This window comes from Neofelis nebulosa, chromosome 8 (assembly GCF_028018385.1).
Source record: "Neofelis nebulosa isolate mNeoNeb1 chromosome 8, mNeoNeb1.pri, whole genome shotgun sequence".
NCBI classification, from domain to species: domain Eukaryota; kingdom Metazoa; phylum Chordata; class Mammalia; order Carnivora; family Felidae; genus Neofelis; species Neofelis nebulosa.
In genome coordinates this window covers 68,886,021-68,913,860 of record NC_080789.1, presented here as the reverse complement: position 1 = coordinate 68,913,860, position 27,840 = coordinate 68,886,021, and the positions used below count along the sequence as shown (strand labels likewise).

The following is a 27,840-nucleotide window of genomic DNA, read 5'->3' as shown; positions in this document are numbered from 1 at the left end:
ATAGGGTAGTCCTAGTTTTAGTTTTTTGAGAAACCTCCATACTGTTTTCCAGAGTGACTGCACCAGCTTGCATTCCCACCAACAATGCATCCTCGCCAACATTTGTTGTTGCCTGAGTTGTTAGTTAGCCATTCTGAGAGGTGTGAGGTGGTATCTCATCGTGGTTTTGAGTTATATTTCCCTGATGATGAATGATATTGAGCAGTTTTTCATGTGTCAGTTAGCCATCTGGATGTCTTCTTTGGAGAAGTGTCTATTCATGTCTTTTGCCCTTCACTGGATTATTTGTTTTTTGGGTGTTGAATTTTATAAGTTCTTTATAGATTTTGGATACTAACCCTTTATCTGATATGTTGTTTGCAAATATCTTCTCCCATTCTGTCGGTTGCCTATTAGTTTTGCTGATTGTTTCCTTCGCTGTGCAGAAGCTTTTTATATTGACGAGGTCCCCATAGTTCATTTTTGCTTTTGTTTCCCTTGCCTCCAGAGACGTGTTGAGTAAGAAGTTGCTGCGGCCAAGACCAAAGAGGTGTTTGCCTGCTTTCTCCTCGAGGATTTTGATGGGTTCCTGTCTTACATTGAGGTCTTTCATCCATTTTGAGTTTATTTTTGTGTATGGTGTAAGAAAGTGGTCCAGGTTCATTCTTCTGCATGTTGTTGTCCAGTTTTCCCAGCACCACTTGCTGAGAGACTGTCTTTATTCCCTTGGATATTCTTTCCTGCTTTGTCAAAGATTAGTTGGCCATATGTTTGTGGGTCCATTTCTGGGTTCTCTATTCTGTTCCATTGATCTGAGTGTCTGTTCTTGTGCCACTACCATACTGTCTTGATGATTGCAGCTTTGTAGTATAGCTTGAAGTCCGGGATTGTGATGCCTCCTGCTTCGGTTTTCTTTTTCAAGATTGCTTTGGCTATTTGGGGTCTTTTCTGGTTCTGTACAAATTTTAGGATTGTTTGCTCTAGCTCTGTGAAGAATGCTGGTGTTATTTTGATAGGGATTGCATTGAATATGTAAACTGCTTTGGGTAGTATCGACATTTTAACAATATTCTTCCTATCCAGGAGCATGGAATCTTTTTCCATTTTTTTGTGTCTTCAATTTCTTTCATAAGCTTTCTGTAGTTTTCAGTGTATGGATTTTTCACCTCTTTGGTTAGATTTATTCCTAGGTATTTTATGATTTTTTGTGCAATTGTAAATGGGATCAATTCCTTGATTTCTCTTTCTGTTGCTTCATTGTTGGTGTATAGGAATGCAACTGATTTCTGTGTGTGGATTTTATATCCTGCAACTTTGCTGAATTCATTAATCAGTTCTAGCAGTTTTTTGGTGGAATGTTGAGGGTTTTCCATATAGAGTATTATGTCATCTGCGAAGAGTGAAAGTTTGACCCCCTCCTGGCCAATTTGGATGCCTTTTATTTCTTTGTGTTGTCTGATTGCAGAGGCTAAGACTTCGAATACTATGTTGAATAACAATGATGAGAGTGGACATCCCTGTCTTGTTCCTGACCTTAGGGGGAAAGCTCTCAGTTTTTCCCCATTGAGGATGATATTAGTGTTGGGTCATTCATATATGGCTTTTATGATCTTGAGGTATGATCTTTGATCCCTACTTTCTCGAGGTTTTTTTTTTTTTTTTTATCAAGAAAGGATGCTGTATTTTGTCAAATGCTTTCTCTGCATCTATTGAGAGGATCATATGGTTCTTGTCCTCTCTTTTATTGATGTGATGAATCACATTAATTGTTTTTTGGATATTGAACCAGCCCCTGCATCCCAGGTGTAAATCCCACTTGGTTGTGGTGAATAATTTTTTTAATGTATTGTTGGATCTGGTTGGCTAATATCTTGTTGAGGATTTTTACATCCATGTTCATCAGGGAAATTGGTCTATAGTTCTCCTTTTTAATAGGGTCTCTGTCTGGTTTTGGAATCAAGGTAATGCTAGCTTCAATGAGTTTGGAAGTTTTCCTTCCATTTCTATTTTCTGGAACAGTTCAAGAGAATAGGTGTTAACTCTTCCTTAAATGTTTGGTAGAATTCCCCTGGAAAGCCATCTGGCCCTGGACTCTTGTTTTTTGGGAGATTTTTGATTAATAATTTGATTTCCTTACTGGTTATGAGTCTGTTCAAATTTTCTATTTCTTCCTGTTTCAGTTTTGGTAGTGTATATGTTTCTAGGAATTTGTCCATTTCTTGCAGATTGCCCATTTTATTGGTATATAATTGCTCATAATATTCTCCTATTGTTGTTTTTATTTCTGCTGTTGGTTGTGATCTCTCCCCTTTCATTCTTGATTTTATTTAATTAATTAATTTTAATTTATACCATGGGCTTTTGTTTTCTTTTCAAGAAAACAACAACAAAAACAATTTATAAAATTGTTTTTCAGATTATTACTTTACTCTTGTTAAAAGTCCCTTTCCTTTTTCTTTTTGATCAAACTGGCTAGTGGTTTATCAATTTTGTTAATTTTTTCAAAGAACCAGCTTCTGGTTTCATTGATCTGTTCGATTTTTTTTTGGTTTTGATAGCATTAATTTCTTCTCTAATCTTTATTATTTCCTGTCTTCTTCTGGTTTTGGGTTTTATTTGCTGTTCTTTTTCCAGCTCTTTAAGGCGTAAAGTTAGGTTGTGTATCTGAGATCTTTCTTCCTTCTTTAGGAAGGCCTGGATTGCTAAATACTTTCCTCTTCTGACCGCCTTTGCTGCATCCCAGAGGTTTTGGGTTGTGGTGTTATCATTTTCATTGGCTTCCATATACTTTTTAATTTCCTCTTTAACTTATTGGTTAGCCCATTCATTCTTTAGTAGGATGTTCTTCAGTCTCCAAGTATTTGTTATCTTTCCAAATTTTTTCTGGTGGTTGATTTCGAGTTTCGTAGCGTTGTGGTCTGAAAATACGCATGGTATGATCTCAATCTTTTTGTACTTGCTGAGGGCTGATTTGTGCCCCGGTATGTGGTCTGTTCTGGAGAACATTCCATGTGCACTGGAGAAGAATGTATATTCTGCTTCCTTAGGATGAAATGTTCTGAATATATCTGTTAAGTCCATCTGGTCCAGTGTGTCATTCAAAGCTTTGTTTCCTTGTTGATTTTTTGATGATCCACTTATCTATTATCCTCACCAGTCTGAGTTCTTTAAGGGCACTATATCTTTGTATTCCCTGCTTCTGCAAATAACAAATAATCAATAAATGATGATGACAACAAGTGTAACTTATGGAAGGCTTACTATCTATCTGTGCTAAGGTAAAGGCTTTACCCACATTATTTCATTTAATCCTGATAAGTCATGTGTAGGTCTGTTTAACACAAATCTGGTTGAATGAACCTCCCCAAGTCTTCCAGGAGTCCGGGATCTTTGTGCCGTTAGCACACAAGTCAATATCATGCGAGCCCTTACCATAACTGTCTTCCCCAGGATTTCTGCGCCCTTCTGAGAGCTTGTTTTTTTTTTTTCATAGTGTCTTCTTGATTTTATTTTTCCATTCCTCCTGAATTCCTGACCTCACTTGGATCTTTCCTCTTGCCTGTGTCACCTCTCAGCTTTATATCAAACATGGAACATAGGCCTTTTCTTTCACTTCACCACACTCATTAGCATAAGGTAGTTGCAGGTAGCAGATTTTTTACCAAAGTCTTGAGAAAAACAAAGTGGCATATTGCATTGCAGCACAGCATGCACTATAAAATTGATCATTATGCCAAATATCTCTGAAGGGATGCACAAGAAACTGCTAATTGCAGATGCCTAAAGAGAAGGGAACTGGAGGGTTAGGGCTCAGGAGTGAAAGATGGGCTTTTAATTTATACCATGGGCTTTTGTTTTCTTTTCAAGAAAACAACAACAAAAAAAGCAACTTATAAAATTGTTTCTCAGATTATTACTTTGCTCTTGTTAAAAGTCCCGTGGCCATTCTCATCCTCAGAACATGTCCTCTGGCTGCCTCTTGTAGTACCTCAGCTTTCTGAGGTGGACTCTCTCCTTTCTCCCGACTCCCTTTACTCTCAACCCTTCTTTTATTCTCCACTTCTGCACCTCTTTTTTGGTTCTCCCTTAATTGTACCTTTTTTTCCAATTTTCCAGACTAGGCCCAGAAGGATAGAGAAGGAGGAGTCCTATCTTTCATGTCCAAAGAGACCATCTAGCTTCTCCATGAATCATGCATCAAGTATAGGAAGCTGCAGTCTGTTCTTATTTGAAGTCACACCTGCTAAAATGACTATAATATTTTAAAAATGAAAACAACAAGTGAAGATTGTGAAGATTAGAGAAATTGGAAACCTCGGGCATTGCTCACAGGGGTGTAAAATGGTACAGCCACTATGGAAAACAGTTTGACAGTTTCTCAAAAGGTTAAACTTAGAATTATCATATAACCCAGCAATCCCACTCCTAGGTATATATCCACAAGAATTGAAAGCAGGGACTTAAACAGATATTTGTATGCCCATGTTCATAACACAGTAGCCAAAAAGGTGGAAACAACCAGTATCTACCGGATACAGATAAACAAAATGTGGTATATATGTACAATAGAGTATTATTTAACCATAAAAAGGAATGAAATTTTCTTATGTGCTACAACATAGATAGACCCAAAAAACATTATGCTTAGTGAAATGAGCCTGACACAGAAGGACAGATATTATATGGTTCCACTTATATGTGGTCCCTAGAATAAACAAATTTATAGAAACACTAGGGACTGAGGGGAGGGGATAGGGAGAGCTATTGTTTAATGGATACAGAGATAATGAAATGGGGATATTGAAAAAGTCTTGAGTACAGAGAGAGGTGATGGTTACACAACATTGTGCATGTATTTAGTGGCACTGAATTGCACCCTTAGGAATAGTTAAAATGATAAATATTACGTTATGTAAATTTTACCATGGTAACCCTCCCTCCAAATACCATATTTTCTATACCTGCTATGTACAATTTCCCCCGTGGCAGAGATGCAAACTCGGGCTGAGGAAAATAACATTGTCAAGGACACACATCTAGGAAGTGCAGATTGGAATGCAAATCCAGTTGTGGACTCAGGCCTTCTCTTAATCCTAAACCACTAAATCATTATCTCTTATTTACTGTACTGGTTTGTGATAACACTTTGAATGTTAAAGTGCAGTTAACTGTTGGTTTGTTCCCCTGGCTTGATTGTGAACTTCTTATAGGAAGGAAAAGCTTTCTCCATATTTGAATGCTTAATGATTAACTCAGAGGCTGACACATGGAGTCTTCTGGAAGCTGAAGGCGTTGCTAAGGGTTAGGCCAAGACCCAGCCAAGGACTTGATCTGAAATGGGGCTGTGATGGATTCTATTAAGGAACTCTGCAAATGTGAACATAGCACTTAGGCCAGCACTTAGATGTTGGGGTGCAGGACCAAGGAACACAGTCTCCGACCTCAGGAAACTTGAGTCTAGTGGCCCAGGTGTGGACAGTGAGACAGTCTTAACCACCAGACACATGCTCAGAGAGCGCATAAGGTACAATGGAGGAGGCAGCGCCTGATCTGAGTCTTGATGAAAAGACGGGGAGAAGAAGAGCAGGAAACAGTGTTCCAGGCAGAAGACAAAGCAAGTGTGAAGACATGGAGTGTACAAAAGCATGGTGGGTACTGGGAATAATTCTTTGTGGCGGGGATATGGAGTAAGGGGAGGGAGATGTGCTATGATCCAAAGCCAGAGAGGTGGAAGAAGTCCCAGCCAGGAAGGGCCACTGAGATTTGGGACTTCGTGCTGACAGATGGTTGTAAAAAGAGAACTGACAGGGGCGCCTGGGCAGCTCAGTTGGTTGAGTGTCTGTCTCTTGATTTTGTGTCAGGTCATGAGCTCATGGTTTGTGTGATCAAGCCCCGAGTTGGACTCTGTGCTGATAGTTCACAGCCTGCCCGGGATTCATTCATTCTCTCTCTCTCTCTCTCTCTCTCTCTCTCTCTCTCTCTCACTCTGTGCCCCTCCTCACGTCAAAATAAATAAATAGACATTAAAAAAAAATAAAAAAGAGAACTGACATGATCACATTTGTTCTGTGGAAAAATCAGTCTGAATGCAATGTGGGGAATGGATTGGATGGTGACAGGCAAGGCTGGAATCCCAGGGTGGATTCCAGAGATGCCAGTGGCTTGAAACCATCCGAGAAGGCTTACAAGCCAAGAGTTACAGGCAGGGCCCTGTCGCTCAAGAGATGTAGCACAGATGTCAGAAATAGGGACTGACAGCCAAGCCTGACAGTCTAAGGAAGCTGCTGTCAGAAAATGGCTGCAGAAGTCAAAGATGGAGTCCCAGGAGCCAGGCTGAGTCAGAAGGCAAGAAAGCGGTGCCAACATGGGGCATGGATTCCAAAACTGGGATCTCAGGGACCCTGAAGAGCCTTCAACATTACAGAGGACATGTCAAAGCAGCAAGGCACATCCCCTTGTTATGAGAGGCGGGATGACCAGGAACCAACCATTCGGGGCCTGAGATCTGTTCTGATTCACTTCTCTGTGCCCAGTCCCCTCTACTTACTCCCCACACAGTGTAATCTTTTTCTTCTCCCGTTGAACTGCATTGAGATTTTGAGTGACCATTAATTCAATGATTATTCAGCACCCCAAATGAACTTATCACTTTGACAGAGCCCTTGGGACACAGAGGCCAAAAATTGGTAGTGGGATGGAGACACCTGTCTTCCTTGGAGCCTCGGCTGAGGGGCACTGATGAGTTCAGGGTGCTACAGTCTGTGTAAGCACCTCATCATATTAAGCAAGCTCAAGAAGGGATAAATAGAAAAAAACCCCAATATTTATTGATTAGATCTTATTAGTTCAAAACTAATTTTGAAATTTCCAGTTGTGAAGGTGAAAATTGAGAAAAAATTGACAATTTTATGTAGTTCAGACATGTAAAAGTCACCTTGTTGTGAGCCTCAGAAACACATAATTGACTTAATCAGTCACATTCACCATTGGTTCAAGTTGGCCACCTGTTGTCTGTCAGTTTTCCCACCCCCCACCCCTAACACCAAAGAACTAGAGCCACAGCATCCATCTCTCTGCATACTTGCCCCACCCTGCCCTTTCCAGAACCCTCCTGAAACAACCACTGTCTTGAATGTTGCATATATCACTCTCTCTCTAATCGCTGTATCCAGCACATAGGTAGGGCTGGTCTAGATACTGTTTAGTTGTTGTTTTGAAACTTATGAAAAGAACATAATGCTGCAAGTATGTGATATTCTGAGGCTTTGCATTTTTCATTCAAGGTATTACTAAAACGAACTGTAGTTTATTCATTCTCAATGTTTACAGTTTTCCGTTGTGTGATATAAACAGTGAAAGGCACTTTCTGGGTTATTTCACTCCATCTCCAAAACAACCCTAAAAATGGGCATATAATATTCATCCTTACTTTGGGAGCAAATTAATAAATGGCACATCAGGACTGAGGCTTGAGTCTCAACTCCCTCACTTTCTGGGCAAGTTACATAACCTCTTAAGGTTGAGACTGGATCTGTAAGCCTCACTTTCTTCTTCGGGTAAAATTTGGATTGAAAAAAAAAGCCCCTCCCTTAGGGGATCGTCGTGATTATCTCAGCATGGCACCTGGCAGGTGGTAAGTACTAAATGATGTGAATTACGTTAGATTTTATTACAAAGTGAGGCAACTGGGCCATTGGCAGTTTGAGGAGATCTTTCTCGAGATCACACAGCTAGCAATGGCAAACCAGAACTTGAACCTGTCTTTGCACGACTACCCCCAGACCTTTAAGTGTAGTGTAGTGTGTGTGTGTGTGTGTGTTAAGAAGAAAGGGTGCTTGTTTAAAATGCAATTCACTAGGTTCTCTCTCACAAGCAAGAAGGACTTTCTCTTGCTTCATTGCCTTTAGTACAGGCGGTAAGTACTAAACATTTCTTTTTGGAACAGTTTATGAGAGAAAAATGTTTTCAAATTTATGAGGCTCTCATGCATTTTGAGAAGAGATTTTCATATTCCACATATTTCCTTCTTTGGATCTTTCTATTTAGGGATCAGTTTAAAAATACAATCCCTCTCTCTGGAGCAAAAAGGTTGTGAACCCTGAGTTTCATATCTCTTGAGATTTTCAGTCACTTTAAAGGAGAAATACAAAGAAAATGAAAGGAAATAAAAAGAAATATAGCTTATTTTTGGCTTGGAAAACAGCACGATTCCATGATAGGCTGCAGTAAATTGGAGACACTGAAAGAAAATTCATCATTTACCAAAACTTATGGGATGCTTTTCCCCTCAAGAAAAATAAACAGTTGCGTACTGGAATTACATCCTTAAAATAGGCCTCTTCAATATATCTGGTTCCTTTTACTGCCTGTTGACCAGATGCCTCTCTTTAAAAAATTATATTGATGTGTGATTTTGCCACATTTTTAGTAACAATGTATATAGCTTTAGAAGCTTAAAGCTCTACTTTGAGGACCTAGAAGTAATGTCCCAAGCCCCTTAGAAACAGATGATTCACAGGGTTTGTTTGTGTTCACTTGTCCATTTAAAACTAAAGACCTCTAGAACTAGATCAAACCAGAGTTCAGTTTTGTTTTTGTTTTTTTCAAAGATTTCTCTCCCTACCTTTCTGAAAAGACCACACTTTCTGTCAGCGAACTGAAGGCAATTCTTGGCAATGGCATCATTGTTGACTAGGGGACAGGAAATGGATTGTTCGACATCTATGTCTGTTTTCTACTTTGATTTCTTTACCTGTCCCACATTAGAGATACCTGGAAGGACATGAGTGTTTCCTCAGCAATATACACATATCAAGGAGACTTGGCCTCTGTGTGACCCAGTGTCAATCATGAGACTAGTGGGCTGTTCCGAGGTAAAGATGATTGGGTTGTAGACGGGATGCCTGGGCCACCATCTTGTCAATAGGGGAGAAAGAGACTATTAGAAAATGGTGACTCAGTAGTTGAACTTCAGGCCAGTAGGTTCTTGGTATCTCGGGGTCTTGTTCTTCTGAAAGAACTTAGACTCATGTTTTCAAAGTATGTTCATGGGGCTTTAGATTAAAGTAGCACCTTGTGGGCCATGGTGGAGAGATGAAGCAGGTAGAAAGGGTTTGGGAGCCAGAGCCGTTAGGCTCTAGACCTCACCCCTCACCATTTCAACCCACACAGCTCTGCTTTTATCTCATTGATAGATTGGACCTTACGTCAGATATATATTTTTTAATGTGTATTATTTATTTTGAGAGAGAGAGAGAGAGAGAGAGAGTGTGTGTGTGTGGGTGGGAGCTTGACCCAGGGAGGGGCAGAAGGAGAGGGAGAGAGAATCCCAAGCAGGCTCCATGCTGTCAGCACAGAGCCCTATGTGGGGCTCCATCTCACAAACTGTGAAATCATGACCTGAGCTGAAATCAAGAGTCGGATGCTTTACTAACTGAGTCACCCAGGTGCCCCTACATCAGATATTTTTAATATAATCATATAAGGAAGTTGAACTTACCAGAACTCCTTTCAGGGAAAGTAAGTGGTTAGGAAGACTGCTAAGATGAGTCCAGTAAAATGCCGTCTCAGGAAAGTGAGTCTTAATGACTTCAAAACTTTTGTTCGTTTGAGAAGGATAAGCAGGTTTGAAGACAGAGTTGAATTGCTCAAAGACAGAGTTGAATTGCTTATGGGCATCAAGGACAGGCTGTGTGTGTGTTGTGGGAGGAAGGCCAGACAGAGAATCTCTTGTGCACAGCACAGCCAAAGGGACTTGGGAGAAAAAATGTGTCAAATGGTATTTTATGAAGTGGCACACAGTAGGACATGTAATGTAAAAAATCTCCTTTACTGTCTAATCCTCTGAACACCCACATTCCAAACAATATTTAGTCAAACTTGCTCAGTGATGCTTTGAGGCTTTCATTGTGAGTAGATTCTTCATGGAGAAGGCAAGAGATACTGAGGTTTGTAAACTGATGGTGTAGAGAAGAAACAGACACCATACGTGTTTCATCTGGTGACTCACCAGAAGGACTCCCAAGACTCAATAGCCGGTAATATTCGCTACTGAGATTTATTACAGCAAAGGGTACAGAGCAAAAGGAAGAGGAAAATGATACGTAACATTGGAATCCAGAGAGGTCCGGCACAGGGTCCTAAGAACTTCCTTGTCTGAGGCCACACAGGAATGAGTGCTTTTTTTCTAGCAGTGAACTACAGGGACGCGTGTGGAATGTCTCTGCTCAGGGAAGCCAGAATGAGTCTCAAGGTCTAAGGCTTTTATGGGGGACTGGTTATGTAGGCATATTCTGCTTGGCAACCAGTCTTGGCAGCCAAAACTCAGGATCTCAACAATGAAACCAGGTGCGCGTCATTAATCTTGGTGTCTGGGTAGAGCAACCTGAAAAGCCAGGATAGCATGGTCCATTGCTTTAGGTATATGTAACAATACCATTAGTCACTAGCATAAAAAACTTTCTGAGGTCCACATTCCCAGGAGTTGGCCAAGAGACATTCATGGTTCCCTTGAAGACATAAGTAGTAACCAACCAGACTTGCTGTGTGAACTTTTCCCTCACAATATGTGGAACACAACCAAGTCTGACTAGGATTCGAAATAGATTTCACCATCGCAAAATCACATGTATGTAGTAGAGGTTAAAGATGGCTTCTGCCACCTGGAGGCAGATCACAGGCTAGGCAAGAAGCCTTCCTGTCATAGGCTATTGGTTGAAGATGAAGAAACTATTATCTTTTAAGTCAGAGTGTTTAATTTCGTGGTACTTGCTGTATTTATTTTACAAGCATTTAGTAAATTTTTGCTTAAAACTTGGAGCCTTTTCTCAACTTATGTGTGATGTGCTAGATTGTTGTGAATGTTGGGAATATATTAATGAAAAGACAGGTGTCTGCTCTTATGAAACTTACGACTCATAGGGGGGAGGGAAATCAGAAAAAAAAAGTAATTTGAGGAAGATATAATCCATTGATTTGGGGCAGAGTTGTAAAAGAAGACTGGTGTTCTCCCTGGGAGGCTAGAAAAAGGAAATTAGAGAAAATGAGATTATCAGTACTGCAAAGCCGTTTTATCACTTTCCTGCATGCCTTGCTAGCTAGGGTGACCAACCATCCCAGTTTGAATGGACTGAGGGGTTTCCTAGAATGCAGTACTTCTAGTGCTAAAGCTGTGACAGTTGGTGACCCTATTTCCAGCCCATGACCATTTCACTCCTCCTCCTCCTCCTCGTCCTCCTCAGGGAACTGTTCTCCCAACCACGGGGCTGGGTCTTGGTAACCCTGTTTGTCCTGTGTCACCCTGCCAACCTGGCTATAGTAGAGATCAGGACCCAGTATTAGCCAATGTTTATCTAGAGAAGTTGGCTGAGGAAATTGCTCACAATCTAACTGCAGAGTTCTGTAGTGAAGTCTCACATGTTTCTGTCACTGAGGTCTCTGGAACAAATCTCGTGTTTGACCTTTGGGAAGCCTGTTTTTCTTTTAATTCTCTGAAGTACCTGATCTCCTTCTGAGTCCTCTTCCTTTGCCATCATTTTTGCTTAACCTAATTTAAATGGATTTTCTTTACTGTTACCAGAAACATAACTAAGCCAATTGTCCAGGAAAGAGTATTTCCAAGTCAGGACAGACTACTCTTGTTCTTTAGTTAGAAGCGTTCCTAGAATATTCCTCAGGTTTACTGGAGAGATCTTTTGGGAATAGCTAACTACCTGGTTATAGAACTGTATTTTCATCTCTTGAGTGGACCTACCCACCAAATATATTCCTAGTTTCAGATTAATTAAATTGGTATTCTGCTTCATTTCGGTATCCCTTTTCTTTTTGGAATGGCTCATTCAAAGTGTCTGGATTCTGTTAAAACTGGAGTGTGACACACAACCTCATCATCTTTCCCAAGGGCATGTTATTTGTATGCAGTAGGTGTGCAACGAACACTCAGATGAGTAACTGACACCTCTAAGCCTTTTGTTAATTCGGAGGTATTGCATATTCTGCTCTACTTTCTAACCACAAATAATGCCCTCCCACTTAACCATTGCACTTGCGGAAAAATTGTGGCCTTTGCAACCACTCCCAAGCACACCTGGTGCTGTATCTTCTTTTGTTTTGGCCTGGGATATTTCACTGCACATGCTCTAAGCTTTGAAGGCTATCAGTAGGCCATACCTGAACTACTGTTTGTATCTTAGCAACCCCTCTCCCATCTAGTGTCACTCAGATAAACTTCAGCCGGTCTGCGGATTCGTCTGCAGCCACAGTGCTGATGCTTTCCTGGGACCTCACCTAAGCTGAACTCCACGGGACTTCTTCCTAGGCCTATTTCAGCACTCCTTAGTTTTATCTGTGCCTCAGCATCAGCTGGGGTAGGTTTCTGGGGTGGGGGTGAGGGTGACCTGTGGGCTGCCCTCCAGACCTATGGAATCAGACTGTGTAGCTGCACTCATAAAAAGCTCCCAGGTGATCCTGATGCACTACTGGCCTACCCACAGCAGGCCCAACTCTGGGTCCTTGGGAGGCCTTTCAGCAGGTTTTTCCTTCCCTCTTCACACTTTTAGGAACTTGAAAACTTCTTTCTGACCATTCTCTTCATCATACTCCTTACCATTATATGGACACCTCAGTAGGTCCTGATGTAAAATACATCAGAGACTGTTTATCCCATTACCTCAAAGAAAACAGGACTACTCAGGATTAAGCATGTATTTATTTTAGTTCAGTTAAAACAAACATACATTGTTTCATTGAAACGGTGTAGCACTCTTTGCCAACAAGTCCTAGTGGAAGTGTTGGCCTCTAACAGTACAGTGGGGGTATTTACACTATATACATAAAGCTAACACACCCAGGTTCTCAAAGATCTTTCATTACACTAGATCACATTTGATTTCATTACACTAGATCACATTTTGAAACTACTGCATTTTGAAAATTAGACCTTATTTAAAATTTAAATAAGAGATCTGAATTTGCACCAAGTTTTCATGAAAAAATGTGATATTCATCCAGTCTATTTATTGCAAATACAACTTAAAGAATACTTTAAGGTTTTAGTGTTTACATAATTTGTCAATTTGTTTATATTGAAATCTCTGTACAGGTACTTTGGGGACAATTCTTATAGATACATAATGTGAATTCATCAAAATGCAGTTAAGAAACTTACAGGAATATATACACTTGAACCCAGACCCAAACCTGACATTATATACATTATATATTACAAATACATATGGACAGACAATGTATGTACAGATTATCATAAATATTGAAAAATAGGTTAGCTTTAATGGATTAATGCTGTTCTATAAATAACATTACAGTTATAACTGAAACATCCACGGAAGACAGTAATGCAAAATGAGGTGACAAGACAGTGGTTTTAATACTGAAGACTGCTCATTAATGGGAATTCACTGTTTAGGAACCTCAAGGCAGACAAGATAGCTCCAAGAATATCATGCAATGCAATTTACTCTAGGCAGTTCATTTTGAAACTCAAACAGCCAAAGAGGATTGAAGGAGCCTCCCCACATCAATTCGCTGTGAGAAGAAAATTCTTTTTTCCATTCCTTTCTGGTTGCCATGGTAGTTTCTCCCACATTGAAAGGATGTAAACTGTAGAAAACAACTCTACTTGGTATATTCCCTGGCAGGTCTCAGATACAAAGTCGGCAATCCTTCCAGGAACTCAAGTAGAAGTGCCAGTTCTTGGTCTGAACTAGAGGTGAGGTTCTGGATTTGAAGGGAGTGCCAAAGCCCAATTAAATGAAAGCAGTGCTGTAGAATCCATCTTCTCACTGCCTTTCTAGATGGTCCCCAATTACTCAATTTTTGTAGAAACAAAAATGGACCATTGGTTTCACCCAATGTAGCACTACAAGACGTCTTCCAGTTCCATCCACAAGGGTCTTTACAGACACATCCTGTCTGCAATTTACTCACATATAATACAAGAATGTGTAACAAAAACCATGTCTGCCACATTTCTGGCCCTTGCCTACAACTAGAAATGCTTAGTTCAAGAGAAAACCTTAAGAGCCAGATGACCAATTAATGATTCCATTATTTGCTTCCCTCAACCACTAATGGAATTATGTATATACTGGATTTTAGACATTATGCCTGATGAGCAAAGTACCACATTATTTAATATATTCACCATACACCATAACGTACAATAAATGTGCTCTTAAAGCCAAGTAATTTTTTTCACTTCTAACTGGCATTGAAATGGCAGGGTGCACATGCAGTTGGACCAACTCCTTACACTCAGGTTGCACTGGTTTCCCTAGCTAACCACTTGTTGGATGTAAACAATTCTGTGTTGTACAAGAATGAGATGACAATCCAGTGCAAATGAGTTTTTAAAAAATTACTGCATGAGAAACCCAGTGGCCTATACAAAGAGAACTTATACCAAATATCGGTGTAACCTGTGAAATTAGACCTCTACTGTAGACAAAACATGAACACAACTAAGCCATACATTATCAAGTAATTCACACTTCCAGGAGCAGATGAGCATTTTGAAAAGTTGTACTCTCTGGATAGAATAGTTTTGGCCTGTAGCCATCAAATGCTCATTTTCCACTGCTGGAAGCAATGTCAAAAAAGGGCTGGCCCAAAAAACCCAGAGCTGTCAATACAACTCTGGAGACAGATGCAACTGAATAAACCCTGTTTTACCCAATTGCACTATTTGGTACCTCAAAATTAGTTATTTTACTTTCCACAGAAATATTTGCATTGTATCTTCCATTCTAACAGACTGAAGCCATAAATATCTCAGTCTGAATGAAGCAAATTATTTGGGGCCACAGAAGAAAAGTGATGAACAAGTTCACCTGATTTGGTATAACAATATTCAATTATTCTTTAATGGTGAAGTCTGAATGGAAAAAACTATGCTCCTATTCATGGTACAATTTTTCATTACATCATTTTCTCTAAAAATTTTTTGGGTAAAAAAAGTATTTGGCTTATTATGCCTACAAAAAGGCAAATCATTTCATAATACTAACATTTGTTTTTAAATACCAATGAGTTTTTCTTAATGGAATTTGTTGACAGTTGTTTTTGGAGAAGGTTTAAAAAAAAAAGCAATTTTTTTAAAAGTAAAATAGTGCTTCTGAGGTCTTTAAATATTTTTGGTACAAAAACATAATAGTGTTTTCCTCAATGGTTATTTCAATACTTTGCTGTAAATTAATAAGAACTGTTTCTCACATCGAATGGTTCCATTAGGCACATTCAAGTAAAATCATAAAATATCCAAGTTAAACAATGACACAGCCAAACATGTGGCTTGATAAAAGTTAAGAGTTCGTCCATTCTCTGGAATGGAATAAAATTGTCACTTCCATTAACCCGAGACTCGTGGTTTTGTTGTTAATATCCATTTCTAGTATACAGAATAATTTCTTTAAAAAGAAAAAAAAAAGTTCACTTATTCTGCACTCAGAAGAACCAGCGAGGAATCTGCACTTCAAAAGGAAGTGAAACTGAAAACATTAGGTGAAATTTCATAGTGAGTTGAGTTGACTCAACACTGGCATCAAGTGGACTATGGGAGTTTCAGTGGTGCCAGTTAATGGCCACCTCCATGGGCATTGTGCACCCAATCCAAAACAATCAAGGCCATGCTTCCGGTCATCACCACTATGCCACTTAATAGGAAGAACACAGCCTGCAATGAGCAAAGAGAAATTGATCAGCAAGCAAAGAAATATATCCACTCAACATTCCTTCTTACTTTTAAAAAGTCTTGTAATTACTAAAATTAAGCTGACAGCATTTCACATACCTTGTTAACTTGCTAAAGATATTTAAACTGTTGTTAAGGTACCAGGGGGTTACCTGCAGTACAAAATAAGTCTACTTTTGAAATCTTCCAAAGTTTTGCTTTTTCATTCCTTTGTCTCAAATGAAAAGGTAAATAAATGTTCTTTGCTTAATAAACTCCTTCATGTAATAGAATGGGACTGATTTTTTGTTTTGGGTTTTTTGCATTTTTTAAAGCAAAAACTTCAATCACAGAATCAAACCGAAGTCAACCTAAAATGCAGCCTGCATCAGAGCCAGAAGTTTTCCAAAGAGACAGGAGTAACTTTACTCCTAATTCTACCCCCTTCAATTATTGCCACTATATATTTTGAGTAAAACAAGATGGCAGTTTTTTTTTTAATAAGCAATTCTCGTTCTTTAATCAGACTCGAATTGTAGCAGAGTAACGACTAAAAAGCAGTCTTCTCCCTAAATAGCCCCACCACCAGTTAACATATCATATTCTTTGTAAAATTAGTTGTTATTCCACTTTAAAGTACATTATGGCACTTTGAAGTGTTGTGACAGCTCCCCACAGCTTTGCTTTGAAGATGGTTAGTTCTGTTCTCTCCTTTAAGAAGGCCTATTTGAGTGTCTGTAACAAGGGGCACTCCAGCAAACACCAGTTAAACTACTACTGAAAGCTGAGTCAGTATCTCCACTCTTTATCTCTATTCCTCTCTCTAAAATATCTCAACAGCTTTCTTGCAATGAACTTAGGTTTGTATTAGAAGCAAAATGGTCTTTCACCGCCCGTCCAACCTTCCACCTGTATGCAGAATATACCATTATAGAACTATTTGCTAGAAACTCAGAAGTATAACCACAACAAACAGCTAAGAGACTAAAATTAAAACCAGGTGAGGAAATTCTGGTTAGAAGATTACAGTTTCTGGTAGTCAGGGTATCTCACTCACCCCAATCTTCTGTACGGATTTCATAGGTTCTTTCTTCACTAGCTTGATATAAAAGGCAGATGGAAGAATAAAAATCAACATAGCAGCTGCAGATGCACCTGTAAAAGAAAATTTTCTTGACAAATTGTCTTGACAAATAGTGAGTCGCTTGTCATTCATTTTTTAAACTTTAAAATCCCTGATATGTGAAAAAACTTCTGACACTTGCTCAAACTTACCAATGAAACCAAAGATGTCTCTAATAGTTGGGACAAAGATAACAAGCAAATTGGTAAACGCCAAGATAGACACTGTAATGAGACTATGACGCCACCAACTGAAATCTTTTGCTGCACACAACAAGTGAGTTATGGAACTCCGGATCTGCAAAAGAAAACGCATACAGAAATTGCAATTCCAGCTTTGAATTAATGGGAGAAAAAAAAAATCCCAAATAATGGGAAATATATCTAAAAAAGCAGCTTTCTAAATTGTTAAATTGTGTCCCTTCCTCTGCTGCTGTTTCCTTTAACATCTGGATGCCGGAAGATCATTTTAGATCTTCAATTATGGAAAAAATGCCCCAGGATGTTTGGAAAATCTACAAAATATTAAAAAAAAAATCCCCCGAAAACGACCATCAACTTGGTGTTGCTCACAAATCTCCACATGTTTAAAAACGCATTCCTACTGAATGAAAGCAGAGCAGGGAGGGGATTACTTACCGGGAAAATCACTACTGGTACTGTCAGAGTGACAGCCACTAGCACAGCCAGCCGAACGATGAGAAGGAGGATATCAGTTCCCATGATAGTAGAGTAGGTATGAAGCAATTCTGACTCCACATGTTCTATGGGGAAAGACAAAAAAAGGAAAAAAAAAAAAAGCTTCAAGTGTGCCATTTCCTCTAGAGATCAGGTAGAAAATCTAACAAATCTAACTTACAGCAAATTTGCACCAGTTATTAGCTACGCACAAAACGACTATAAACTAAGAGGCTAATAAGATTAATTTGGAATTAGGGTTAATGCAATTAAAATAACATTGAAGGGAAATTTTCCTAAATACCAAGCAGATTTAGCCACATGACCCCCATCAAAAACAACAGGAGCTAAATAGCTAAATCCCATGGTCTGGCTTACAGTTTGTGTTGTATAACAGAAAGGTGATTGGAAGAGGAGGTGGGGAGGATGAATTTAGGTGCAAGCGCATCACATACAAATGCCATCACATGACTAATGAGATGAACCTGGACTTGAGAAGTCACAGATTAAATACACTATATTCCTATAGTCTAAAGCTCCAAATTCAGGTTCTCATCACAGATATGAAATATACCAAAATAGACAGAATACAAGTGATAGATTATACACAAGAACGTATCGATTTTACTTCACAAAGTGTCTTTTTCTGAAATCCAGACATTATTTACCATAAAATGTCAGGTATCCAAAGAGGGCAGCAAGCAGGTACATGAGAAACATAGCGAAAAATGAAATCTTGGACACATCCATCATTCTTCTACGGCTGCGGCTGTGTAAATTCAGAGAAAAATACAAATCTGTATTTTAGCAGTAGTTATCGCAGTAATCTAATACTTTTCTAACTTTCCCAACGAATGTATATAAAAATAAGTAAAGCACTCACCCTTTCAGCTCTTCATAAATGGGAAGAATAGCAGGATGACAGACAAATGAAAAGGTCAAAATTGGCACAGCGTAGACAGTCTGCAAAAAAAAGTAAAAATTTACTTAAAATCCTTATGGAACACGTGTTACCACAGTTTTGCAGCTTCTATTTTGTATTAATGAATTTTAGGATCAGAACCTCAAAGTCTCCCTTGCATAATTAGATTCCCTTCTAATCTGTTCACTAAGTGTGACCAACATCCTAACTTCTAAATGTGTCAATTATTAACATCATAGGATTAGTTCATTTCTCCATCTATATTAAGATACAAACCTACGGCTTTCTTCTCAGTCCTCAATAATTCAATAACTAGCTACTCATGGTTGAAGAGTAGCTATTAACTCTCCTCCCTTTTCCTTGGGAATTAATTTCTGGTGGAGAGTTTCCCTCTCTTCTTCCCTAAAATCTTACTTTAAGGAAATAAAGACTATATTCAGTTACCTGGGAGTTGAAGATAAAATAACGTGGTTTGCAAGTATCGTCATCAGTCACATTAAATACCATCTCAGGTGCAAAAGCTGTTGGCTGTGTTAAGGTGCTGTTTACGGTTTCGTTAATTATCAAGGCAACTTCCACAGGACAAGGGATCTGGAATTTCTTGCAAATCACCTGAAAACATTATTTTGCATTTGTTAAATTGAATAATTTTGCATTTGTTAAACTGAATAGTGTGACTGGGCTCATAAGAGAATCTCTAGTGTTACAGAAAAATTATACCTACCACAATCAGAAAGAACATCATGCACAGTAAGGAAAGGCCACTGGTATATCCCAAATATCCTGTAAGAGGGGCAGAAATTAAACTTTAATTCAGCAGATTGCAGGCAAATATATTTTCTCAACTAAATAACTCAATGCTGCCTAGAAGACTTTAGTATAAACACAATACGAAATTTCTAATTCTTATATACCCAGGTATAGAATTATGTAAAAATAAATAACTGAAAGAGTGGAAACTTTCATTTTGTATGATTATTTATGAAGCAGAGATATTATCAAATGTCAACAAGACATTCTAGCCCCTGGCCACAGGATTTTGAAAGGCCTACACAGGGGTATATTCTCCCGCTTCCAAAGTTATGTGTTGGGGACCTTTTGGCTTTCCGTTTCTATTAAGGGCAAGCCAACTAGCTGGTGAGAGGCTCATTTCAATTCTTTCGAGAGGAGTTTGCTCACCTAAGTTTCTCAGCAGTGACAGAGGAAGAATGAGCACCAGCGACACCAGCAAAACCAAATAGTCACCGTTCAGATACCACAGTCTGAATTAAAGAAAAGAGAAACAAGGTCAAAACCAATCATGAAAATCCCCAAAACGTTAGACACATCTTCTCCTGGGACTCATTTTATAGAAATACTATAAAAATAAACACACAAAAAAGACAAGTTTGGAAAAAGTGCCGCTTATTCACAGACAGAGCATAGGCAGGAATAAATGTCTAACTCTGGGCTAGCTGAATATTCACTCAGGTTAGAAATGGGGTGTGAACAGTATAACTTTTGTCCCACTGTCTGCTCTGGGAAGGCTGCCAGCTGATTCATAACATAAAATGCTTCTTAAAGGCTTGATACTAATGTAAGGAACAAAGCAGCATTGTTAGGCCAGTAATCTTATCTTGAAGCATTTTTAGAAGAATTGTACACCAACTCTGTAACAGATAGCTTTAGAGCCTGCAATTTTTAATGCTAGAGACAAGAAAATTTAAAACAAGTTTCTTTCAGACATCCATTAGCACAAGTACTTATTCAACACGTCAACAAGGAGACTTTTTCATACTTAGGTAAAATACACAGGCAAAGAAAAGACAACAAAACCCAATTCCCCAAACCAGGATTTATTCCAGGTTGTCAAAAGTATGTTGTGACACCTTGACCCACCTTGACTCCAAAAACAGTCAAAAGGTCCCTTCTGAACTTAGAGAAAAAATTACCCATGTGTCCTAAGAGTTCTAACGAGGTCTCTTCCTTTCCAGGTAATCAACCATACCCTCTTTTAAATAGCCGTTTCCAAATTCTAAATGCCCTGTGAATTCTACTCCACTTACTTCGGCAACAAAGACCCCACAGAAAACGAGTGTTTAAGGTGGCTTATTAAATTTCTCAAGCCAAAGAGATAACCACATTGCTCTACTTTGAGATAATGAGCTGCAGGCGGGCAAGTGAATGATCCTTCCCCATGTTTACTTTAGATAAAAACCTGTTCCTCCACTGGGAGGAATAACTTTGCTACAAGGATAAGGTTTCCACAGTGTGGTCATACATTTTCTGGTATTATACATTTTGAACAGATTTAAGCTTTAAGAATTTCAAATTTACAAAAAATCAGACAGGACTGGTCTTTAACATTACTCAAAGCTTCAACCTTAGGTTGGAGTATGTGTTATTCAGCTACAATCTCTCAATGAATATAAAAAAGTGAAGTTCTAGAAAACCTGTTTTCACACACAGGTTACAGAAGTTATTCAGAGTTACAGCACTAGCTTCTATCTGCCCTCTTTCTTAAGAGTTCGGCTCAGTTGATGGGGGACTTCTTGCTCAATTTCAACAGGAACACTTACGGAAAAATTATTGGTAATTATTTTGTATCCAACTTTGATAAAATGTATCTAACCATTTTAGACTATAATTTTTCTTATGAGTAACCTTACTTAGCACCTACCCAGTTGTATCTTCAATGTTCATTAATGCCTGGATCACCAAAGGTAACTCATATTTCACTATGAAGAGGTAGCTTGACATAGCTGGAGGAAAACAAAATTATACCATTACAAGTGCAAAATGTGGCATGTGACACCGAAAGTAACGTGTCACCACTCTGTGCTACACAAAGAGCAAAAAGTCTACCCAAATCACCTTTTAAAAATCCTTACCTCCAATGTTCTGCATTGTAATTGATCCAGAGGCCGCAAGCTTTCCAACTAATCCAAATGCTTTATGTCCCAACTGTTCGTATAATAAAGACCCTGTAATATGAAGAACACAGAAGCATGAAGGGAGAAAATCGTGACAGGCATAAATTGTTTTAGAAATCTCAAGAATGCTACCATACCTCCTTCATTGGCCGTTTTCAAAAGGAGATGAACAGAATACAGGGAAAATATGGACACAAATGTCAAGAGAATTCTGATGAAGAGAAGGAAAAGGCACAGGGTTATCAATAAGCACAGCTGTATTTAAAGACCATTCTTTTGCTTGTAGCTACACATTAAATATGGAACGTAACGTGTCCTAATAGTTCTTGCGCTAGACAGAAAGCCTCCAAGGACTGGTGTTTACTCTCCTGGCTAGAGTGTCATCTTTTCTTACCTGGTACTAAAAACTTGCACTGTGTCTCAGGTGTTAGTTCTACAATACTGGTTAAAGCAGGGGTTTACCTACTGACTCAAAGGTGTCGGGAGACCCAGGAAAGCTCAACTTTAAGGTGGTGGACTCATGAGACTTGAACTTTGATTCTGGCACTGTAATATTTAACTGTATCCTTGCCACTTCTCTGCATTTTAATAGTTCCTTTTATCTATAAAATGGTGGTAATTATCTGCCAGTAAACCCAGCCCACAAAGCACTTGTGAAATGCAACCGAGACAGGTTCAGGAAAGATCTTGAGACCACTTGGACTACATAAATAAGAGGAGGAATGGGACTATAAAGGGAAAAGAGATAGTCAGGCACAGCTTTACAAACAACTGGGCACAAGTCAGAGAAGTAACCACTGTGACAATATACCATATTGCCCACCATGGTGTAAATACAGGCCCAGTAATATGACAAATTTAAACAATGCCTGTGCTAGAACAAGCAGGCTATCAGTTGAGTGGGCTATCTCCTCCCCTCCATCTGGTGGAACAGAAAAAAAGTTAAAAAATAGGGAGGAACTAAAGGTTCCCTAATGTCACTTAGTTTTAAGGGCACAAGTTCTTTCTCGTTGCAGCTTTACTTTCCTCCCCTCCTGGGCAAGCCAAGAAAAGTATGGATTTCTTTTTATTAAAAAGGACAACAACAAAAAAAGTCAAAACCAGAGAAAGCACAGAAAACTCTGCAAACAAGAGAGCCCCTTTTTTTGATTCTGTACACGAACACTGAATATGGTACCATATCAGGTCTGGCAAAGAACCGGATGTCTATTAGTTAAAACCTAGGTGGTTGCATTAAAACTGCCATTCTCATGCCACAAGTTTCATGGGGTCTAGTCTGAGGTGGAAAAATGACACCATCAGCCTTACTTTTACTTCTAACTGTACAAAGTTGTTGGTTTAATCAAAAGCAGTGTTCAAAGTATGTTGACAAATTCAGCCCTTCTTTCTTACACTGAAATTACAATGAGGGATGAATGGACTTCATAACCTTTGAGGTCACTTTCAGTTTCAAGACTGAGTCTGCCTAATAAGCGTAGCTAGAGTTGTTTAACCAGACTATAGCAGCCACGTGGCTTTTGGCCCATTTACCTGCATACCTCTATATCCTCTAAATACACCTTGTAAGATACTGATGGCATTAAACACTCACTTCATCACTCCTGATGTTATTTAACCATTTATTAAAAAGGTTAATCAAACACAGAGACTTTACCAAAGTATAGGTAATTTCAAAAGTGCAAGGGTAACATCAGAATTTTGTTTTCACTTATGAAACAGGTGCCATTTTGTCTTGTGTAATTATAACATATAACCATACCAGCAGCCTTTAAAGACTGTCTCTAGTTTTTATAAGAGCCAGGAAGGACTTCAAATATTTAACAATGACGCCATTCAAGCTCCCCAGTAAAAACTTTGAAACTCTAGGGTCCTTCCCCTTAGTAAGAATTCTCAAAAGCTTCATGCTAAAGAAGCAAGCTGCTGGAATCCTAGCTTCCAATGCTCAAAGCCAGGCTTAACTTCAGTGTGGAATTTCACCACGAAGCAGAACTTTGCAAAGGTCTGCTTTTCCTTTCATGAACATGCTATTCTGCTGGAGAAAATAACTTGAGTAGATGGCACCTGTCAGCTAACTAAAACACATCTGTCACAAAAGGGACAATTCCATACTCCCTGTAAGGGATAGTTTCCTCATCTGCACAATAAATCACACTATCTTCCACAGAACTTGCCTTAGCCAGGAGCCCATAGGTACTTAACAGCTATGATACAGACATCACTGAAAATGTATGGTCAAATTTACATGTACTTTTGTACTTCTTCTTTTCTGGACATAATGTCCACACTTGTCTTATTTTCCAAGGATTAGTGACCCCACATCAGTTAACAACCACTGTCTTCTATAGCCCCAAAATTCCAGTCTAGGCATTGATGCTAGAAAGCACTGGAATAAGTAATTTTAATTGGGCAACTAGGGGGGAAAAAAAAAAAAAAAAACATTTAAAAGCAAGTACTTATTAAAATATTTATTTCTTTGCTATGGCATGTAGCAACCACACAGACCTGAAAGAAATAAATATTAAAAAGGGAAAAAAAAAACAAAAAAAACAAACCACACCACATATGGGTTCTTTCAGTGTCCAGAAAATTATGACTCACTTTTCTTAGAACAAACATGTTCCAGGTTAAGCAAATACCACCACACCCTATATATTTTAAAAAGTCTGTTTTCCTTGTGCAAAGGTTCTTGGGGAAACTCATTTATAAACCAATTTGGAAGTACCATGCTTATTAGTATTTTTGCTTTCCATTTTGCTAGAACAAAATTTCTAACCACCTTGGATTTATCAATAGTTCTTCTTCACAATCCAACCCGTTACAACTTTTAACTATTCCAATTGATTTAAAGACTGTTGGTTTAATTATTAAAGTGTTGTCCTACTTCTTCCTAATTGGCTTTCTTGGTATCATGCAGTTACACATCAGAATAAAGAGGTTTTTGGATTTTTCATTTTAAATTTCACACAAATGATTTTTAAGTCAACTACTTCAACTGTAAATTCCATCTCTGGAGCCAAAAGTATGTTTTATCGTCATATTAACTGCCCTGCATGGCAGACTCACTACTTACACATACTTACATAAAAAGAGCAATTCCAGTATTAGCCATGGCATAAGAAAGCCCAAGGATTCCACTGCCCACAATCGCATTGCTCAGATTAAATACTGACATTCCAAAGGAAGTAGTACCTGGATGCTACATAGAGGGAAAACGATAACCAAACATATAACAATAATTAAATGGAGAAAACCAGCTTTGGGCAAGTTAGATTGAAATCTAAACGTAAAACTATTCTTTTACTCCATAAAGCCACAGACACACAAATTATTATTTTCAACTTACAAAGTCTGTTTCATACTTCTTCTTTCCCAAATTCGATTCAAGTAAGAAGTTCTGGTTTTCAGGATCTACATCTGCATAATGGCTGTGAGGTTAAAAAAAAAAAGGGTAAACCTGAACTGTTTTTGAAATATACAACGGAATGCCTGAACAGACTGCCCTTTAGTGCTGTCACACACCTTTACTAAAACGCCTAAGAATTAAGTAGGAGTCGACTTTCACACGAAATACTGTCACTGCGACAATCGGATACTCTTTCAGAGATTACACACTCTCCAAATGCTACAGTAAATTAAAGCAACAGAAGCAGAGTCGGGGGTAAAGAACCCCGGACCCCCCCCCCCAAGCCGTTTTAAGAAAAAAAAGCACACAACTTCTCCTACCTTTTCAGAGCAGCTTGCTTGGTGGGGTAGGAGTAGTTGAAGTCGCTGTTGGAACTGTAGCTGCTGCTGTCCTCATCCGGAGAAATATTGAACCTTCCCATTTCGGCTTTCTTCATGCTGGCACCGGGAGGAAATAGGGTACAGCGATCAACACTGGGCTCCTTTTGTCCTTGGCAGTGCACCGGCCCGCGCGGCCGCCTGCGAAGAAGGTAGAGGCGGCGCGTCAGGACTGCAGCGCCCGCCCGCCCGCCCGCCGTGGTCACGTGACGCCGCGGGGAGGCGCAGCGCGGCTGATTCATCCCCGGCCAGGCGAGTGGAAAAGTACCAGCCGAGCGAGAGGGGCGGGGGCGCGCCAAGGGGCGGAAAAGTACAGACAGCGAAGCCGCGAAGAACAAAGATGGTCCCACCGCGGCGATGTGCCCGCAGAGGCCCGTGCCCTCCGGACCCTCTCCAACGGATTTTGGTACTGCACCCTCTCCATTATCCCAAGTGTGAGGAGTGGGGTGCAAGGGGGCGGTTTTGCTTTTCCTCCAGCCTCTCTGGTCGTGCACAGGCACGCCGGGCATTGGTTAGGTGTGCGCGCACCCCAGGCGCACAGCTCCCCGTTTCTAGGATTTGCAACAGCAGTGCGCGTAATCCGTCCTTTCGTGTCCAGGGTCCCCACACGGGGAAATGCCTCTGCGGCACATAGCGGACTCGAAGAGGGCATAAAGGGCTGACAAGAGTCCTCTCTCGAGAAGGGGAGAACACCCGTTCCCCAGCAAGCAGAGGCGGCGAGGGTTTGTTTACACGCGCACGCCCGTGCCCTCGAGCACACTCGTCTACAGGCATTTGGCTCGCTAGCGCTTCGCCCGGCTGGCCCCTCCTATGCCCGGAAAGGAAACTGATGCAATATCGATCGCCGATTATCAAATGTTCCTGGCCCGTCTTCCCCAACCGTGGCCTCTGTATACCAGAAGCCCGAACCCACCTCTGCTGCTCCCAAATTCCAGGACCCCTCGATTTAATTTTTTTATTAATGCAAATCAGTCACAAGACTTGCCGCAGCGGGGCCGCGGGCCGGGCTGGTTCCCCTCCCCCTAACGGGAGGATGCGGCTCCCCTCCCGGCGGGCACGCGGCCCCCGCGCCGCGCCCCTCCCCCGTCCGGAGGAGGGCGGCGACCCCCTTACGGGCCGGGGTCGAAGACGGGCCCCGCCGACCACAAACGCCAGTCCTGGGAGGAAACGACCCCCGCAGCTGCCTTCCACCCGCGGCCCCTCCCGGACGCCCCTCCCCCACTCCCGCTTGGGCCCGCGCCCTTTGCACAGACGCCCCCGCGCGCGTTACCTCGGTGGTCTCGGCTCTCGTATCCCGGAGACGTCACGAAAACGCCTTCAGTGGGGTTTTCTCAGCTAAACAAAAATCGCAAAACAAAAACAAAACAAAACAAAAAAACCCAACAATAGGCAGGGAAAATAATTTTAGCAAAAAAAAGGAAATGGCAAATTGCCGCCCCAATCGTCAGGCGTCCGCCGTCTCAAGGGAAAGGCTCGAGTGTACGGGAACGCGTGGTTCGGCTGCCGGCGGTGCTGTAGGTAAAGTGCTCCAGGACGGCGGCGTCGCGCGGCTCTGAAGCTGCCCGCCGAGCAGCGGGTTATAGCAGCCGCCCAGGAGGACGCGTTAGGGGGCGGGGCCGCAGCCGCCGGGGTGCTGTCTCTTTGTATATCAACACCACCTGGGCTCCTCCCCCGGCCCGCCCGGGCCCGCAGGCCCCGCCCCGTCCCACCCCTCTACCCGCGGCCCATTCGGGGCCGTAGCTCCGCCCGCTGGCGCCCCCAGCCCTCCGGAGAGCCAAACCCCACTCTCTCCGGTCTCCTAGTCAGCCGGGAAAGACCCCCCATGCTCATCTTGGCCTGTTCATGTCAACCTCGATATGTGCCCAACACATGCGGTTGTCTTTAAGGAGCCTTCTGCTTCATTTCCCTTCCGTCCGAGTTACCAGCAGTCTTTGCTTTCTCCTCCAGGCTTTTTGGGGACACATCCCGCCCACCCAACTCTCTCCTGCCTGTTATTTTGTGATTTACTTGGGGTTTTTCACTCGCAAACTTGGACTAACGCAGCAACGTTGTCTCCATGGTCGATTTCTGTTCTCGTTCTTTCTTCTCCGTCTAGACCTGCTTTCACTCTTCAAAACTAGCCTGGTGGGGCCAGCTCCATGTCGGTCTATCCTTTTTGTATGAACGTGGAAAACCCTAGGAGGGGGAAAACTACATGCCGACCAGCAAGCCAGAGACCCTTTGAAAGGGGATCCCAGATGGGCCTCCGGGGTGGGGGGAGCCGCTCTTCTGAGAAGGTGTAGGAGTTCCCAGTTTTCCTTTCGCAGACACATTTCGCTCATTCCACCACCCCCAGACCCAATTTGAGAGCACTTCTCACCTCGCCTTTCTTCCCTCGTATTTACAAAGGCGCTGCCTCCACTGGAGTGCTAGTCTGGGAGACTTTCTCCCGACCGAGCCGTCCTTCCCTTCCAGTGGTGATGTGGTCTTGCTGAGCCAGGCAACTAGGGGGCCCCTTCGCTGCGGAATACTCTGTGCTGCCTAAAGGCAAGAGTCCATCCCTTGCTGGAAACAAAGGCCCCTTAGGAGAAATGCTTGTTGAATGAATGAATAAACAAACGAGTTTGACCTACTGCTGTCTTCCTTTTGGGGACGTGGGAGAGATTGGGCAGGGCATAGAGGAAAGAGTTGGGTGTGATCACAATTTTTGCTTTCAATGTTTTCCTGAGGAAATCTGTACAGCTGTCTATTTCCGTGGCACGTGAGGCTGCGGATGCCCTGGG

General features: G+C 40.9%; 1 protein-coding gene across 3 annotated transcripts; it reads right to left on the bottom strand.

Moving 5' to 3' along the window:
- Positions 1 to 12,666: 12,666 nt before the first annotated feature.
- Positions 12,667 to 26,487, bottom strand: SLC38A2 (solute carrier family 38 member 2). 3 transcript variants are annotated; one of them, XM_058743037.1, is made up of 16 exons: positions 26,349 to 26,487; positions 25,022 to 25,138; positions 24,642 to 24,723; positions 24,379 to 24,494; positions 21,436 to 21,509; positions 21,257 to 21,349; positions 21,046 to 21,127; positions 19,566 to 19,648; positions 19,111 to 19,169; positions 18,831 to 18,998; positions 18,348 to 18,427; positions 18,133 to 18,233; positions 17,426 to 17,550; positions 16,940 to 17,084; positions 16,722 to 16,819; positions 12,667 to 15,667 (listed from the first exon to the last, which is right to left on the bottom strand). In XM_058743037.1, the coding sequence occupies exons 2-16, from the start codon at positions 25,135 to 25,137 to the stop codon at positions 15,569 to 15,571; spliced, it is 1,521 nt and encodes a 506-aa protein (XP_058599020.1). In that variant the 5' UTR covers position 25,138; positions 26,349 to 26,487; the 3' UTR covers positions 12,667 to 15,568. The 3 variants fall into 3 exon arrangements, with proteins under 3 accessions (XP_058599020.1, XP_058599019.1, XP_058599022.1); XM_058743036.1 differs by having other exon boundaries at positions 25,022 to 25,219; positions 26,349 to 26,481; XM_058743039.1 differs by lacking the exons at positions 24,379 to 24,494; positions 26,349 to 26,487.
- Positions 26,488 to 27,840: the final 1,353 nt, after the last annotated feature.

Coding starts and splice junctions, on each gene's coding strand:
- SLC38A2 (XM_058743037.1), bottom strand. CDS start 25,137: ATGAAGAAAGCCGAAATGGGAAGGTTCAATATTTCTCCGGATGAGGAC. Junction 19,649..21,045: donor AACATTGAAGATACAACTGG/GTAGGTGCTAAG, acceptor TCTTTAATTCAG/ACTGTGGTATCTGAACGGTG. Junction 18,234..18,347: donor ATTTATGAAGAGCTGAAAGG/GTGAGTGCTTTA, acceptor GAATTTACACAG/CCGCAGCCGTAGAAGAATGA.